This window comes from Vombatus ursinus, unplaced genomic scaffold, assembly GCF_900497805.2.
Source record: "Vombatus ursinus unplaced genomic scaffold, bare-nosed wombat genome assembly UNPS02014959.1, whole genome shotgun sequence".
NCBI lineage: Eukaryota > Metazoa > Chordata > Mammalia > Diprotodontia > Vombatidae > Vombatus > Vombatus ursinus.
Genome location: NW_020954737.1, coordinates 15,389,087 through 15,406,928, shown reverse-complemented (window position 1 = coordinate 15,406,928; position 17,842 = coordinate 15,389,087). Strand labels below are relative to the sequence as shown.

General features: G+C 34.6%; 1 protein-coding gene across 3 annotated transcripts in view; it reads left to right on the top strand.

Moving 5' to 3' along the window:
* PIK3CB (phosphatidylinositol-4,5-bisphosphate 3-kinase catalytic subunit beta) overlaps positions 1–17,842 on the top strand; it is a 183,012-nt gene that overhangs the window by 104,761 nt on the left and 60,409 nt on the right. For all 3 annotated transcript variants that reach the window (XM_027845225.1, XM_027845227.1, XM_027845226.1), the window contains 4 exons: positions 8,310–8,535; positions 12,502–12,725; positions 14,667–14,846; positions 16,895–17,065. In XM_027845225.1, the coding sequence (XP_027701026.1) occupies positions 8,310–8,535; positions 12,502–12,725; positions 14,667–14,846; positions 16,895–17,065 (801 nt within the window). The remainder of the gene's footprint in view (positions 1–8,309; positions 8,536–12,501; positions 12,726–14,666; positions 14,847–16,894; positions 17,066–17,842) is intronic.

Sequence of the window (17,842 nt, the reverse complement as noted above, 5' to 3'; positions counted from 1 at the left end):
ATCAGTCAAAGACCTAAATGATTGGAGAAATGTTAAGTACTTATGGGTAGATCAAGCCAATACAATCAAAATGATAGTACTTTCTAAATTAATTTATTTATTCAGTGCTCTACTCATCAAACTCAAAGGAAAGCCACAACATTATCCCTACCCTCAAAGAAGTCACATTTTGACGAGCGGAGAGGAGAAAACAACACATAAATCACCATTTATTACAAAGTCTATTAAAAGTAGATGAACTGTTAACTAAAGGCAGAGGCATCCTGTCATGAAGGAATAGCTAAGCAAATTGTGATTTCTGAATGTAATGGAATGTTTGTATGCCAGAAGAAATGATGAAATGAACATTTACAGCAGAAACTGAGAAGAACCCTGTGAGCTGATAAAAGTGAAATAAGCAGAAGAAATTATGCAATGATAACTCTGTAGAGAAAAGTGACTTGGAAAGACTTTAGCATTCTTATCAGCACAATTATAAACCATGAATCTAAAGCATGAAGATAAAACAAGGCCATCCTGATAGGTGATAAACTTCAAATTCAGAAAAAAACAATACATTTTTTGGACATGGGTAATATGAGACTATCTAGACTATATGACTTGAGGACTGTATTTTTCTTTTTTTTCCCTTTTTTAATTTGCTGGAGGTAATGGGAGGAGGGACAAAGCAATTTTAAAAAAAATGCTTGCCAAGTATCTGAGGCTGTATTTGAACTCATATCCTCCTGACCCCGAGGCTGGTGCTCTAACCACTGCACTACCTAGCTGCACCTGCATTTTTCTTAAAGGTAATGAGATAGCTTATTTGGGATATTAATTCATAACTAGTCATGCTTTGTTTTTTTCAACTTATTATGCCTTTTGCAAATTCTAATACTTAGTAACAAAAATATTTCATTTCAAATTCTGTTTTTTTTTTTTTTCATCTAACCAGAAGTAAGTTTGGGGGCCTCTTTCCCCTTTCATTTACTTTACATTCATCATATACAAAGATGTTTTTGATAACAACTATAAGCTATTTCAAAAAAGATATTACTTACCTAGTATCATAGGACAATAACATATTCCATGTAAGTTAATAGAGAAATTTCATACAAAATGATTTTTATAGTTTATGGAACTTTATATTATCAACTTGAGTAGAGCATGGAAAAGAAAGGGGTGAATCTAAGCAAAACAAAAGTAATAACTGTCTTATAGTCATTTTCTTGCTTTGGTGAACAACACAACCAAGAAGTAGATATCCAGTCTTTGATTAAAGACCTCCAGTGCAGTTGTTCTTGCTTTTGTGTAGTTCTAACTATTAGAGATCATACAGTTTTTCAGTCTCGTTACTAAAATGTGGTGCCTAAAACTTTACATAATACTTTAGATGAGGGTTTCTTAAACTTTTTCTACTTGGTACCTTCAGGGCTTCTTAAACTGTGGGTCATGACTTATACCAGATCTGTTTTGTGCTTGTGTGGTTTGTCCTTCATTCTTGAAGAGGACCATGACATCAGGATGAGGATGCCATGATTTGCAAGTAAATTGCATTTGAGTGAGGGCAGGAGGGCTGTGCAAAGTCACCAGCCTAACTGTCTCCTCTGGAGCCATCTGAGTCCAGTGGCCAGATATAGATCAAGACAACTGGAGATGGCCCAGGATGCAGTGGGAGACCTTGGCCTTTTTAAGCTAAGATCTTTCCAAGTTCCTACTTTGACTGAGGCAATGCCCATTCGATGATTAGGGCTCCTTAAGAGGTGAACCAGGGGATGGCCCCTTTAATCAAAAAAAGTCTGTCTTAATGCAATATATGATCACATTTTTTTGACTGCCGTGTCTGTCTCACTGTTAACTAATATCATGTCCAGAGCCTGCTTAAACCTCTTGGCTTTAAGAAAAAAAAAAAAGAAAAGAAAAAAAGGATTTAAATTTCTATTCATTTACGTCTAATCTTTTTTCACAAAAACTGTACTTAAAACCAGGCTTACTTCTATTTTGTACTTAGGAAGTTGAGTTTTTTGGAACCCAAATTATGATGCTTTTGGTTTAATTTTAATATTTGGTGATATGTCGCTAAGTGGTATGAATCTATGAGTGCTAGCACTATTTCACAGAATTTCAGACTAGGAAAGAACCCCAAAAGCCATCCTGTCTGGAATAAGGGTCTCCTGTGCAGCATGCTTCGCCATGCTATCTAATAGTTTTTGCTTAAAGCCCTCCAATGAGGCAGAATTCATTACCTCCCCAAGTACCTTATTCCAGTTTTATATATCTCTAATTGTTAGGGAGTTTCACTTATATCAAATGTAAGCTTGCCTCTTCACAACTTCCATCCATTTCTCCTTTATTGTACTTTGAAGCCGTGCATTGCTAATGTAATTTCTCTTCTTCATGAAGCCATTCAGATACTTGAAGACAGCTTTCATCTTCCCTCTTAAGTTTTCTAGTCTCCAGTCTATACAGTGCTATCTTGAGATCCTTCACTAAATTAGTTGTCCTCTTCTGTACCCTCTCCTGCTTCTCAACATACTTCTTAAAGGATAATGCCCAGAATGGAGCATAGTGATGTGATGAGGCCAAGGTAGAGTATAATAAACATTGGGCCTAAAATTGAGTTTGCCGTAGCCAATTATTTGAGTTGAAGGACATTTTCTTTCAACACTATGTTGGCCTCACTGACTAGGGTTATATTAATTTGATTTCTAGATCAGGCCCACCCACAAAAAAGCACAACTAACTTACCATATGTAATACTAATCATGCTTTTTTGTCTCCATCTAATCACACTGCTGCTGTTAGGGGAAAATGAATTTCAAGTTACAGCAGTAGTACCTCTCCTGGCCAAGTAATGCTGAGCAAAAGTTGCTTTGTTATGGGTGAGGAAGGTGGGGGAAAGAAAAGGTTGACTAGTTACTTAATTCTCTTAATATTTATGAGAATGGCACAGATAGGTGGTGTAGTAGATAGAGCACCAGCCCTGAAGTCAGGAAGACCTGAGTTCAAACCTGGCCTCAGACACTTGACACTTCCTAGCTGTGTGACCCTGGGCAAGTCACTTAATCCTGATTTGCCTTGCCCTCCCACCTTACTCTCCTCACTCCCCCCCCAAAAAAAATGACAATAGAAACTATCTCTTTGTACTTTTATGTCTATAAAAGAAAGGCATTCTTTTTTACATATGGCTATCTTTAAAAGCAGACATCCATCTAGGTCTCTCATAATCTAGGTGTTCTGAAATGGTTATCAGAAAGCTCTACTCTAGGTTTTCCAAATTACTTAACGAAAAGCTGTCACTTTTTTAGGTTCCAGCCTTAGGCTACCCATTTTTTATGTATTTATAAATTCAAGCTTACCTGTCATCTTATCTCAGTCAGTCAATAAACATTTATTAAGTGTCTACCATGCACCAGATACTGTGCTATGAATTGAGTATAGACAAATGGTAGTCACTGCCCTCAAGGAGCTTACACTGTAATGGGACAATTGTATCTGAGGCTATATCATCAAAACACTTTTAAGATGTATTTTATGTAGATTACAAGGGAACATGGACTTTATTGGAGGTCCGGTTTGTGGCTAGGTCATCTGTATGAACTAGGCAAAACATTTCACTTTTCTGGCCCTCAGTTTCCTCTTCTATAAAATGAGGGAATTGGAATAGATGATTTCCGTGGTCATTCATAGTTCATAATCTGTTATACCAGAATCTTCTACAAAATGCTTACTCTGCTATTTCAGTAATTATGTGATTGTATGAAGTTGGTATTCTTTTTAGCAACACAGATTTTAACTCATTAATTATTTCTCATTCTGTGCCTCCATGGCTTCCTATTACTCCTCCACAAGGGGCTTACACAACATGATGGAAGCTTTCCTCAGCTCCCTCAATAGTACATGTATGTTAAATAGCATATATGGCTATTCACTGGTTATTCCTCCTCTCACTTTGTGGGAATCCTCCCTCCTTTTTCACATATATTCCTCTTTGTTTAGTTCTTTGTTGCTAACATGTCCTTTTCATGCCTACCATGTGGTATTCCATGTATTACTTGCTCTTCTGATGACCTGTGCTTTTAATTAATTCCTCACAGACTGTGGTATTCCGTAACTTTGCGTCTTCCCCATTACACAGCAAAGGCACATACTAACATTTATTTTTTTATTGAGCAAGCCAAAAATAGATCCATCTTTTCTCACTGTATACTCCCTTAATTCTTTCCACTCTGGGGTTTACCACTGCTCCTCTACAGGAACTGTTCTCTGAAAGTCACCAGTGCCTTCCTAATTGCAAAATCTAGTGACTTTTTTTTTCATTCTTTATACTCCTTGAATTCTCTGTGTCATTTGACTACCCCTCTTACGTGTAGTGAAACAAACTCTCTTCTTTTTGTTTCAGTAATCCCTTACTGTCTTGGTTTTGTTCCTCTTTCTGTAACTACCCTTTTCTTTTCCTGCTTATCTAAGGTAGGTGCTTCTCAAATTTCTGTCTGTGATCTCTCTGATCTCTCCCTGTGTTCTCATTCCTAACAATTTAATTCTTTCTCATCATTTTGCAGGATACCAAATATAGATGTTCAGGTCTTCATTTCAGGTTTTTGAGGAGAGCAGTAAGATAAATAGAGTGTCTTAGGAAGATTAATTTGGGGAGTAGCAGAGCCAATCTTCTTGAGTAGTTGAGAGGCTCTTGTAGCAATTCAACCATGAGTTAATGATTAGGTTGAGGATAGTGGCAGTGGAAATTGAAAGAAAGGAACAAATCTGAGATCAGTCCACAGTTATTTATTGAACATTTGCTACATCCTTAGGGAAAGAGAAAAAACAGTCTTTTATTAAGTACCTATATGTGCCAGGCATTGTGTTTAGCACTTTACACATATTAACTCATTTTATCCTCACAACAACTATGAGGTAGGTGCTATTATGAATTTCATTTACAGTTGAGGAAACTGAGGCAGACATCAGTTAAGGAACTTGCCCTGGTTTACACAGCTAGTATCTAAGGCCAGAAAAAAAGGCAGAAACATGGTCCCTGCTCTCAAGGACCTTACGTTCCAATGGAAGAGGCAGCATGCAAGTAACTGTGTACATACAGAATACATAAAGAAGAGGCACTGGAGAAAAAAGACCAGGAAGGATTTCTTGTAGAAATTAGGTTTTAGCTGAGTCTTTTTGTTGTTGTTGTTGTTGTTTTGTTGTGTTGTGTTTTTTGGGGTTTTTTTTGAGCTGAGTATTGAAGTACGTCACAGAATACACAACGCAATAATGAGGGAGAGCATTCCAGGCACGGGAGATCACTAGCTAAAAGGCATAAAGTCGGGTGATAGGGTGTCCCGTGGGAGCATTAGGCCATGTCACTGTATTGTTTTTTCAAGGGATGAAAGTGTAAGAAGTCTAGAAATATAGGAAGAGCTAAATTCGTTAGACCTTTAAATGCCAAACAGAGGACTTTATATTTGATCCCAGGGAGAATAGAGAGCCACTGGAGATTATTGAGTGGGTCAAGTAACATTGTCATATCTAAGCTTTAGGAAGATTATGCTAGCATTTGGATGGAGGTTGGGTTAGAGTAGTGAAAGACTTGAGGCAGAGAAATCAACCAGAAGGCTAGTGCAATAGGCTAGGTGGTGGTAACTGTGTGAGTAGAAGGGAAAAGGTCATAAGGGAAAGATATTGTGAAAGTAAAAATAAAAAGACTTGACAACATAATGAATACATGGGTTTTGTATGAGATGACACTAAGGTTGTGAGTATGTGTGACTGATGATACCTTCACCGTTAGGAAATTTAAAGAAGGGGGAGGGTATGGGTAGAAAGTTAATGGATTCTCTTTTTAATATATTGTTTGAGAACCTTTCAGACTATCCATTTGAACTAACCAAAAGTCAGTTGGTAATGGGAGACTGAAACTCAAGAGAGAGTTTAAGGCTTAATATGTAGAGCTGGTAATCAGTCATCTGTATAGAGATTATCATTGAATCCATGGACAATGATTAGAGAGGATAAAAGAGGGCTCAGCGCAGCTCCTTAGGGGTAAGAGACTCATAATTAGCAGGTATGATATGAAGATCTAGAAAAGGAGACTGAGAAAAATTGGTCACAAAGTAGGTGAACCAAGAGAAAGAACAGCCTTACAGTAACTTAGAGAAGGGAAAATATCTACGTAGGGAGAGACATAAACAGTATCCAAGGCAGCAAATGGGTCGAGAAGGATGAGGATTGAGTAAAGGCCATTAGATTTGTCAATTAATGGTTTATTGATAAGTTTGGATAAAACAGTTTCAATTGATTAATGAGGTCAGAAATCTGATCGAAGAAGAGGTGACAACTAGTATGTATGACTTTCTCAGAAGTAGGGGACTAGAGACATGACAGTAGATAGTAGGGGTGGACTGATTTAGTGTTTTTGTTTGGCATGGGAGTTTCTTGGGTGTTTTTGTAGTTAGCAGGGAAAGAACCTGTAGATAAGGAGAGACTGAAGATTAGAGAGACAGTGGGTATAGTAGAGGGGTCAATCTGCTGGAGAACATAGGATGGGATGACATCAGGGATGCCTGTAGAGAGGTTTCCTTTGTCAAGGAGAAAGGTTAGCTTATAATTTGAAAGAGAGTGAAGGAAAAGATAGTGGGGGAAGAGGTTTCAGTTACATGAGATGAGGAAGAGGAGAAAAGATGAAACTCTTAGTGACATTTGGTGATGTTTGAAACAAAATCCTCACCTGAAGGGGGGATGTTGAAGAGGGCTTGAGGAGAGAGGATAATGTTTGGAAAAAGCTATTGTGTCAAGTGGTATAGTGAATTTATCAGAGAGATGTGAAAGGATGGTTTTATTGCAGTGAGGGCCAAGTTGAGATAATATAACATAAATTTGTAATGAACTGGTCTGCAGGGTTTTGTGATTTTTTTTTCAACTCCATTCAGCAGCAGGAGGTAATCCAAGTGACCTTAGCAAGGGTTGATCAGTGATCAGAGAAGGGGCCAATCTAGGGCAGTGGCTGTGAGTAGATAGAAGGGGTCAGATGAAAGAGATGTATTAATAGAAATTCAAGATTTGACAGTGAGTGAGAGGAGTCAAGGATGCCAAAAATAATGTAATTTCTTGTTTTAAACAAGATGTGCTGTTTGGGGATCCACAAATTCTTCAAACTTAGAGAGCTAGAAGGCACTTTAGATAGAGGTCATCTGATCCAAGTGGGGATTACAAATCCAGCACTCTTCTGTTATACCACATTGCCTATTTATTGAATTGTGGTGCTTATGACTTGAAAAATTAAATCATTCTCTTATTTTTTTTAATTTGCTACTTCTAACCTGATGAGCATAATCTAAAAACCAGGAGAAAATATATAAATATTGTAGTTGAAAAGAATTGTTGGCACCAGTTAGCCAAATGAGATGGAGAATTGATTTTGTTGCTCTCAGTATCAGAATTTGAATATTTTTTGGTAGCTTGTTACAGTAGCCAGTGCTGCTACTGTCTTAGTGGCATCAGTTCTTTCGTGGTTGAAGGGAAAAGAATAATTGGCTAAAACAGACATCTATGAAAGAACTGAACCAAGTTTCTTTTTCTTGGTTTCTGGAATTGGCTGTTGCTAGTTTTGAAAGAGATGACAAGATCTCTTTCTCATTTGCTTGCCCTATCATCATTAGTCTGTATCAATACTGTTAGCTTCTCTCCCCAACCATGAAAGATGTAACTAACTTTAGAATAAAGATAATGTAATTTTATTTTTGTTTTGCTGTAACTCGACATATGCATCTTCCCCCCAAAGCAAAATTGAATAATTGAAAACTATAAGGCTTATGGGAAAATGGTGTTAAGATCACAATGCTCAAAAACTTTATCAGTGACATTAAAAAAAAAAAGATAGGAACCTAAATGGTAGCACAGTTTTACATGTGGTGAATCATTAAGAAATACATAAGTACTGCAATAAATCATGGCAAATTTCAGAAGCCTCTGGCTACTGCTGCTGTGGGTATGGGGGAAGGGACTTAGGCAGAATGCATACTGTATAGAGTGCATTTCTGATCACAGCTCCTACCGCACCAGAAGATATACAGTAAATATGGCACTATGCCTTTAAAAAGGCCTGAAGTTTGCTTGTGGAAATGGACTTTTGGAAGCATCACAGCTTGTGAGTTATTGTGAAGTGGTGCATATTTCTGCATTCTTGATGTTGCAGGGAAGAAATTGTGCAAATGCAAACTTAAAATTCAAATTATGCTCAAATTACTCTTTATATATCAGTTGTGGGACAAATTTACATTTTCAAAACAAGTGTTATAGCAGAACTGACTATATGTTTGTCTAATTATTACTTGCAGATGCTATGGAAGCAAGCTCACAACTATCCTATGTTTAACCTTCTTATGGAAATTGACGCTTATATGTTTGCATGTGTGAACCAAACTGCTGTTTATGAGGAGCTTGAAGATGAAACAAGAAGACTTTGTGATATCAGACCTTTTCTTTCAGTTCTCAAAGTGGTGACAAGAAGTTGTGACCCAGGGGAAAAATTAGACTCCAAAATTGGAGTTCTTATAGGAAAAGGTAATGTTTATCTTAGTGTTGGGGTTTTTGTTTGTTTTCTTGTTATGTGGGAAATGATTAATATCATAACTATGTGGAGAAGTATTCATTATATACATAACACATAAATACATGTAATTTATAGGTTTTTTTTTAACAGTTAGGCAATTATGAATAAACCTTTAGCATCAATTCTTGTGAGGTAGTTAGCATTACTTTACTAAACCTTCTTAGCTTTCTGTTTCTCAGCCAAAGATTCTTACTAATATTGATCTGATTTTAACACTAAATTGTAGTACAGACTAATTAGGTAGAGTAATTGACAAATGGCAGCACAGCATACCATATAGCTTTCTGTTCTGTATGGATATGCACATAAATATCTCAAGTGACCAGTGGGGAAAGAAAGGCTACTCTTAAAGAGATGGGCATGGTCCAGAGGCTGAAAGAGCCTTCGTATTCTGAGCAGTATCATGATTTAAAGATTAAAGCAGTTTGGTGATTTAAACCCTTGAAAACAAGTAAAGATTTAACTTTGCTAATGTTGTGGGAGGAGGGCTTGAAGTAGAAGCATAGAGGATATGTTAGTCTGAACTAATTTTTAATGACCATGACACTTTTCTCTGGAAAAGAGTTGCAAAAATAGAATATATAATAATGCCCACATTGGTAGGCTTGGTTGATGTGTTTGGCTTTAATGATTTTTTCCCCCTCTCACTTTTCTCTTGTTATAAGGAATGGTTGAATGGGTAAGGAAGGGATAAAAAGTATATTTGGATATTAAGGTGATGTGCAAAACCACAAGATTAATTAAAAAAATTTTTTTTTGAATAATCTTTCTTGGCTTTACAATCATGACTTACCAGAATATTCACAGTACCCAGAAAACTTAACCTTTTTTTTTCCCAGAGCTACTGTTGTATTTAATTCTTAACTAGTTCTAAACCATTTTATTTTTAAGTTTTATTGATGTCTTTTCTTTTTCATATATCCCATTTATTTTCCCTTAACCTCCCTCCCAACATGGAATTCTCTCCTATGACAAAGAAAAGTAGTTAAGCAAAAGTGTCATAGTGACCACCGTGTCACTGTATGCAACATTCTGTCTCCGTAATCGCTTACCTCTCTACTGAGAAATGGTGGTTTCATCTTTTACTCTTCAGGACTGAGACTAGCCTTTACAATCATTATGTCTTAGTGTTGTTTTCACTTACATTACTGTAGTTATTGTGTATATTGTACATCTGGTTCTGCTTAATTCCTTCTGAATCAGTTTATATAAGTTTTTTCAAGTTTCTGTGCTGTCGCATCCATTTTATATGCCTTAGTGGAGAAACATTGTCACCTTTTCACTCTTCATGGTAATGAAGAAGACCTGTTTTCAATCTTAGAATGAATGGATCATCAAAAAACTCATTTATATTTGACTTTTGGATATGGTGTTTGTTCATTTCACATTGGATTTTCCTCACAAATTATGTGTTTCTTAGTTGGATTTTAGAATCATTTTGTGTTCCCCAAGTAAATATCACTATAATAAGGTAGTAGCCCAAAGACTTATTGTGGGTGTTGAGAAAAGCTAGCCAAAGAGTAAATAAATATGGTGGAAAATTTGGAAGATTGGTCAATCCACTTTAAGACCTCAACTAAAAGGATTCCATAGGATCTACTTCTTTTTCACAACTTTCTGTTGATGCCTCATATTCTCCTAATAGCCTCAACAACTGATATAGCCACAGACATGTGAATCTAAAACACATAAAAATTAAACTTAAGCTTTTATAATGCATGTACTATTTAGCCTTCAATTTAAGCCTGTAGCTTGAGAGTTAGAAACATAATTTCATAATTGTCTTTAATACTGTTGGGAACTGAAATTTAAATCTCCCTTCCCCCCCAAAAAAATTTCCTAATGACCCTTTATAATTTTGCTTTAGCACTTTATTTCTTGTAGTCATACGTGTGTTAAATATATTTAGGGAACAATTTATGGATAAGCTATGTGCATATTTAGAAATTAACAATACATTTAAGAAATAATTCCAGTAAACTTTAGAATAAACTTTCATTCAAAAAAAATACTAAGTATGGAGTTACAGTTGCAGATTATGTAATGGGATAAACACAATTAGGGACTGATGAGGTCATTCCTCCTGGTAAAACAATAAACAATTGGTGAGACTGTAAATTCTGTTTAGACCTAGAAACAAGCTTGTTGCCTCTGCCTGGACCCAGAAGAAGACAATGAAACCTTTACTGATACAACTAAACTACCTAGTCTAAAAATATGCTTTCCTGAAAGTTGATATGCCTGATCCTTTCTTTCTTTGTTTTCTTTTTTTATGCTCAGTATTATTTTAAATCCATCATTTGGTTTCTGGTTTTTCTCTATGCTAAGGTAATATATCTGTACATTCTAGCAGAGATACTATGAGGGTCTTAAAGCATTTTCATAAATTTTTTTTTAAAAAGGTTTTTTCGTTTTTGATTTTTGTTTTTGTTTTTGTCAAATAAGTCCTTGATTTCCTCTGCTTAAACTTATATTGTGATACTTGTTACAGAGTGGTAAGAAATGTGTACTTATAGATATTAATTTTGGTCAAGAAATACTTATTGGTAGTTTTTTTTTAACCTAGAAAATGTTTTGTTTGTTAGGTTTTTAAAACAGCACTGTGTTTAAATCTGCAAAATAATTCCACCCAGCTCTTGCTAGTGGGTGTATAAGAAATGTATTAATAAATGAAATCACTCAGCGTGTAATTCAGCGATCTCTCTTTTCACAAGTTTTCTGATGTATTGGTAGTATTAAAAAAAAGTCTTTTGGTGGGTATTCCCTTTATATGAAGAGCAACCCCTGTTTAAGCTAAACCAAAGGACTTGGTGGGGCTATCAACAAAATTATCCACAGATTCCTAAATATTTTACTTCCCTTCAGTGGGCCTCCACTTTTAATCTCTCAAATGATTGGATCATACTAAATATTCTCAGACAACCCTTCCACCTCTAAACTTCATTATCTTATTTCAATCAGTTGTTAATAAAGTATTTATTAAGTACATACCATGTGTGAGGCACTGAGAATAAAAATAGCATGAATGAAACACAGCCCTGTTTTCAAATATCTTAGAGGCATAGACTCAGAGACTTGAATTCTGGTGTTTTATTCCATTCTATGGCTGATGGTTATTTGGACAATGATGTAGAAAGAACACACAGTTTGCTTCTAATCTTCTTTCAAAAAGACAATCTGTTTATTGATCATCAAATTTTTTATGTTGATATAGAGGACCTCCCCACAGTCAAATTTTGTTTCACTGTCCAAATCCAAATTTTAATATTAAATTAATTATATTTATTGATATTTCCTGAACTGATTTATTAGAATAATCACGGACTTAAAAGAAGCTTTAGTGTACTCTTGAAGCAGGAGTATTTCCTAATTAAATACAGAAATGTAGAATATTTTACTCAATTATGTGCTGAATATTTTTACTCTGTAAGCAGCTGCTGCTGCTGTTTGAAATTCCAGTATACATACAAATTATTTGAAACATTTTCAGGGCCTAAAATATTATTGATAGAATCTTCGACATTGATGACTGAAGTTGTAAAGTAAACAGAGATATACAGTTTTCAATAAATGCTAACATCTCATTTTCTGTAAATAGGTATTGAAATAATAATTTTCTTTCTAAGAGTTCTTTTTGTGTTGCAGATCCTTAGTGTTGGGTTGTACAAATCTATTTTTTACTAACGTTTAAATTTATCTTTTAGTATGTGAAGTTTAATAATTTGCTCTTGATACCTTTCAAGATAAGCTTATTTTTCTCCCTGTTTTTTTTGTATATTTTTTGTATGTATTTCTTTGAGATAATCATACATCCTCATTAATTTTCATGCATGTATTATTTATCTTCCTCTTGTACAATATAATTCTTTTTGCTTGATTGGCTAGTTAAGTGATCATCCTATTTTGAATTCATTTAGGTCTCCATGAGTTTGATGCCCTGGAAGATCCCGAGGTGAATGAGTTCCGAAGCAAAATGCGCCAGTTCAGTGAAGAAAAGATCCAGTCTCTTGTGGGATTGTCTTGGATGGATTGGTTAAAGCACACGTACCCACCAGAACAAGAACCTTCTATTCCTGAAAACTTGGAAAATAAACTTTATGGTGGAAATCTTGTGGTAGCCGTCCATTTTGAAAATTGTCAGGTGTGTTCATATGATTCTAATGTAATTTTTAACGTTTTCACTTGAGATTCCAGTATCAGCCTTATATGTTGTTGATAGCCCATTCATTGAATTCTCAGCATTGAAGTTAAATGAATATTATGTTTCCTGATGACCTAGAAATGAAGAAAATATAATTCAAAAACATTTGTCAACTGGCCTGCTTTTAGCTTGTGATTAAATTACTAGTGTATTCAATAGATTTTCTCATTAAGATCCATATTTTTTATACAAATATTTGCCTGGGGTATTCCTGTTGTTTTTGAACAAAGGAGGGAACATAATACACCAAGAAGTGAAGATAAAGCAGAGTGCAGCAGCACTCTCCACTCCCTCCTCACTTCACTAGACTAAACTTTGCATTTAATACAAAAGGATTACACATATGCTCAATCTGCTTTATGATAATTTGCTTTATAATGCATTTTCAAGGATTACTTGCATCATTAAAGTAGAGATAGTCTTTACTTTGAAAATTGTATGTTGAAAATTCATAAATGTTAATAAAATTGGGAGAGAGGAGAGTAATTAGTCAAGGCAAGTTTCATCCCTTTTCTTGTGGTAGTAATTTAGTGGCATCCTAACTGGGTAATCTTACTCTACCCTGCTCGACCCCTCTCCTCCATTTGATATCACAGTTGAGAAATTTGAAATGGAGCTTTGAGAAATAATTTTCAAGTTCTCTGGTAGTAGAGAAACAACTTTAGCAGTTCCTGTATTACAGTAAACCAATGGTTGAATTGCTAAAGTAAAAGTAAAACCAGTTGTGGTAATGCTTAGACCAGAAGGAAAACAGGTCTTTTGACTTTTCTTCTTTGGAGCCTAAAAATTGACTTTTAAATCATACTTTGTTCCATTTCTTCTCCTTACCTTCCCTAATCCATCAGATGGACTTGTGCTTAAGTGTTGACTTCTTCAACTGTTCTCCAATTTCTATCATTTTTCAATTTATACTGAACAGGAGGACATTTTGGTAGAAAACATATAGAAACATAAGGGGAAAGTGTTTGAGTCTTTGATTTCTTTGTTCTAAAAAGATACAGATGAAACCTACTCTCCTATACAGCTTATTAAAAGAGGTATTTTACAAACATTATTTTTAAACTAATTTGTCTTCCTGGTTGAATAGCATTATAAAAATTTCTTTTATAAAAATTTGCCTAGTCTTAATTGGACTAGGAGCCTTAGGATCAATCTGATTCAACTTCCTAATGCATTATAAGATATACCTCTAAAGTATTCTTTATAGATGGTCATCTAGGCCTTGCTTAAATGTGTTCAGTTATCAGGAATTTTCAACTTCATATTACAATGTTGGACAATTCTAATTGTTAATAAATTGCTTTTTAAGATATTGAGATTAGTGAAATTTATACTGAACAGTTCTGGTTCTGACTTTTGCAGCTTGTATTTGTCAATTCCATCATATACAACCCATCACATATTTAAAGGTAGCTTTCAGTAATGCAAACATTTCCAGCCCTGTCACCTGGTCTTTGACATGATTTCTAGATCTTGGCTCATTGGCTCCTGATTTTTGTCAAGGTTGTATTTATAATATAGTACCCAGAACTGAAACTATTAGTGTATATATGATCCTTCCAGTAGAGAGTATAGTGGGACTATTACCTCCCTAGATCTGGACACTATGCAGTTATAAATTCGCCATGAATTGGAAGTTATTATTGTTTTAACTCTAGTTGGGAAGTGCTATATTAGAGTTGATAACTATTTTTCTACTGCAATCAGAGAAGCAAATAATGGTTAAACTCTGACATTCTTTTGTGGCAGCTTAATGCATCAAAATAATTGAAAGCTTAGGGTACTTAATTTTGAATGGTATTGTGGACAAAAAAATTTTATTGTGATAACTGCTGTATTTTATTATCTAATATCTAATAATTTGCTTTCTCCTTTTAAAAGGATGTATTTAGTTTCCAAGTATCTCCTAATATGAATCCCATCAAGCTAAATGAGTTAGCAATCCGAAAACGGTTGACTATCCGTGGAAAGGAAGATGAAGTTGATCCCTATGACTATGTGCTACAAGTCAGTGGGAGACTAGAATATGTGTTTGGTGATCACCCATTAATTCAGTTCCAGGTATGTGAACTGTTATAATTTAAAATCAAATAATAAACATTTTAAAATTTATCATTTTTTTAAATACAAACTTAAATAGCAAATGAAGTGAGCATTTATGTATCCAATGTAGAACATAGTAAGAGCTTTTTATATGAAACTGCAGGACTCTTACATACTTCTTGGATTTTTTAATTTTTTTCTTTTTTTGAAGGCAATCAGGATTAAATGACTTGCCCAGGGTCACACAGCTATTAAGTTTCTGAGGCTAGATTTGAACTCAAGTTCTCCTGATTCCTGGACTGGTATTCTATCCACTTCACCACCTAGCTGCCCGTTCCTTTTAAATATATAACAGATCGCAGTATGTGACTTTCGAGTATGTCCTACTTCTCTGTAATTCTTTCTGGCCTTCTTTCTGTTGTCTTTTGTGCATATCTTTAAAAAAGATATGCTTTTTACTTCCCTCTTCTTTCCTTCCTTTTTCTTTCCCTTCTTCACCTTTTACCCTATTCTTGCCACTGCCACTCCTAGAAAAGAAGAAGAAAGAAAAACAAATCTCTTGGAACAAATATTTATAGTCAAGCAAAACAAATTACTACATTGAACTGGTCCAAAAATTTGTCTTAGTTCACGTATCTTGCATCTATCATTTCTCTCTTAATAACTGGGTATCATGAGTCTTTATTAGTCCTCCAGAATTGTAGTTGGTCCTTACATTGATCAGAGTTCTTAAATTTTGATACTACTAGGCCCAGAGTACTATGAAATAGTATTTTTCTAAATAGCTCCCATTTTTCCCTATTTTTTCTGATGCCACTGAGTTATAAAAGTAACAGTCTCTTTCTTTATGCCATTTTCTTAGGGTGTGCATACATATCATGAACAATGTAGATTTTCTGATTAACATTTATTTTTATTAACATAGTACAACTTTTGCTTATGAAATTTTAATCTAAAAGGGATGGAATTACGCTGGCATTTTTGTTTTTGATATGTTCATCATCAGTACCCTTCACTAATCCCTTCTGATTTTCTTGCCCATTCTTTGGACTTTATATAAGGCAGTAGACTTAATGCTACAGGGGACACAAAATCTTAGTTTTAAGACAAAAAGTTTTAAGACAAAAGTCTTAGTTTTGGTCCTCTAGGAGGTTATAGTTTGGTTACTGCCTTTCAGTTATTTTTGATTCTCTCATTAAAAGCTTCACTTTTACATTCATAGTACTGTACAGTCAGCGAGGAAAAACTAAAATTATTCCCTTAAGTGTGAATTTTAATGAAAGATCTCGTATACTTTGATAACAACAATCAAACAACCTAGCATTCAGTGTTCCTGCTTCTGGCCTACTAACTTCTGTCAGAATGCTTTCCAATTTTCCCAGCAGTTTTTATAAAATAAGGAGTCCTTTCCTAAATAATTTATATTTCAAAGGGGAGAGAGAAGATACTTTACAGAACTCAGTAAAGTAATAACAATATCTCTTTGGAGAAATAAAAGGTCTGCAATTTCAAGGCAAATAATGAAAAAATGGTAGGGCGAAGAATGGCAAAATAGAATTTCCAGACCTCAAATTGTAACTATAAGTCAGCAGTATTCAAAGTAATTTTATTTTGTTAAAAAATAGAAAGATGCATTAGTAGAATAGCTAAAGGAGAATCAGAAACAATAGAAGTCAACTCAGCATATGAGAAACCAGAAAACAAATTCAGGTAAATTAAGCAAGAGTTTTCTTTAACTAATCTTGGAAAAATTCAATGTTATAAATGTATTCTTGCTATTTCTTGCGTATTCTTTTGTCTTAATCATTGTCATTACTAACAATTTGATTGAATCATTTAAAATTTCAATTGATATTCAAAGGAAAAAAGTAATTAAATTTTTTCAATATATTGGACTTGTGTAATCGCTCTTAATTAGATTTTTTTCAAGTATTCAGTATCAACTCAAATTTCAGATTCCAATTTTCTGACTAACAATTCATTCTTGATTTAAAATTTTTGTGGAAGTACTGTGTTGAAAGGATAGAATTTTCACTTTGCAATAATTGTCTTCTCTGCCATTTCAGTATATCCGGAACTGTGTCATGAATAGAACTCTTCCCAAACTCACTCTTGTTGAATGTTGCAATATCAAGAAAATGTGTGAACAGGAAATGATTGCCATAGAAGCTGCCATAAATCGAAATTCATCCAACCTTCCTCTTCCACTGCCACCAAAAAAAACACGATTAATTTCTGTGAGTTTACCTCTTCATTCTTAGGTGACCCTAAATAGTGTATGACCTTTCAGCTTGTGCATTTCAGTCCTTGGCATTTTCCTTCCCCGTTTCTCCTCTTACCACACTAAGAGTCAAAAGACTGTCACTTATTAATAACTCGTTTTTCGAAATTCTTGTATTTTAAAAAATTTTATGCTGTTATTTTAATTTTCCTCCCATCTATTATTTTACACTGCTAAAGCTGCATTTCAGTTAAGGTTTACTTCTATGTTTATGATTTTACTGTCATGTTTGGTTCTGTGTTTACGTTTCTTAAAGGAGAGATAGTTACATCAGAGAGTCTAAGTTTAAGTTTGACATTATGAAGTCCAAGTCAGTTGATTGAAGAGTTACATTGAATTCTAAGTACGAGTCACAACAGTTAACATCTTATTTTCTAAGATGCTTGTAGTGCTGGTGTTTTCAGCTTTTGACCTAGAAGTGGTAGGCTCCTTTTAAATATTTTTTAACCTCGTGGCTATGAAATATTTCTCTTTTAAATATATCAAACATGCTAATGATATCATGTTTTCAGAATCTCTTATGCAAATTACATTTGTATTACTCTTAAGAACAAAAGGAGATATTGTTCAGTCACACTGGCTTCTTTTTTTAACCGAATGTTTATGCATTCTGTATTTTAACAACATGGAAGTTTTAGGATTCTTATTCTAAATTCCAACTACTAGTGTGAAAAACTGCTAGAAAAGTGTTATTACTTTATCCCCTATCATGTCTCATTCTCCTTAGACTATT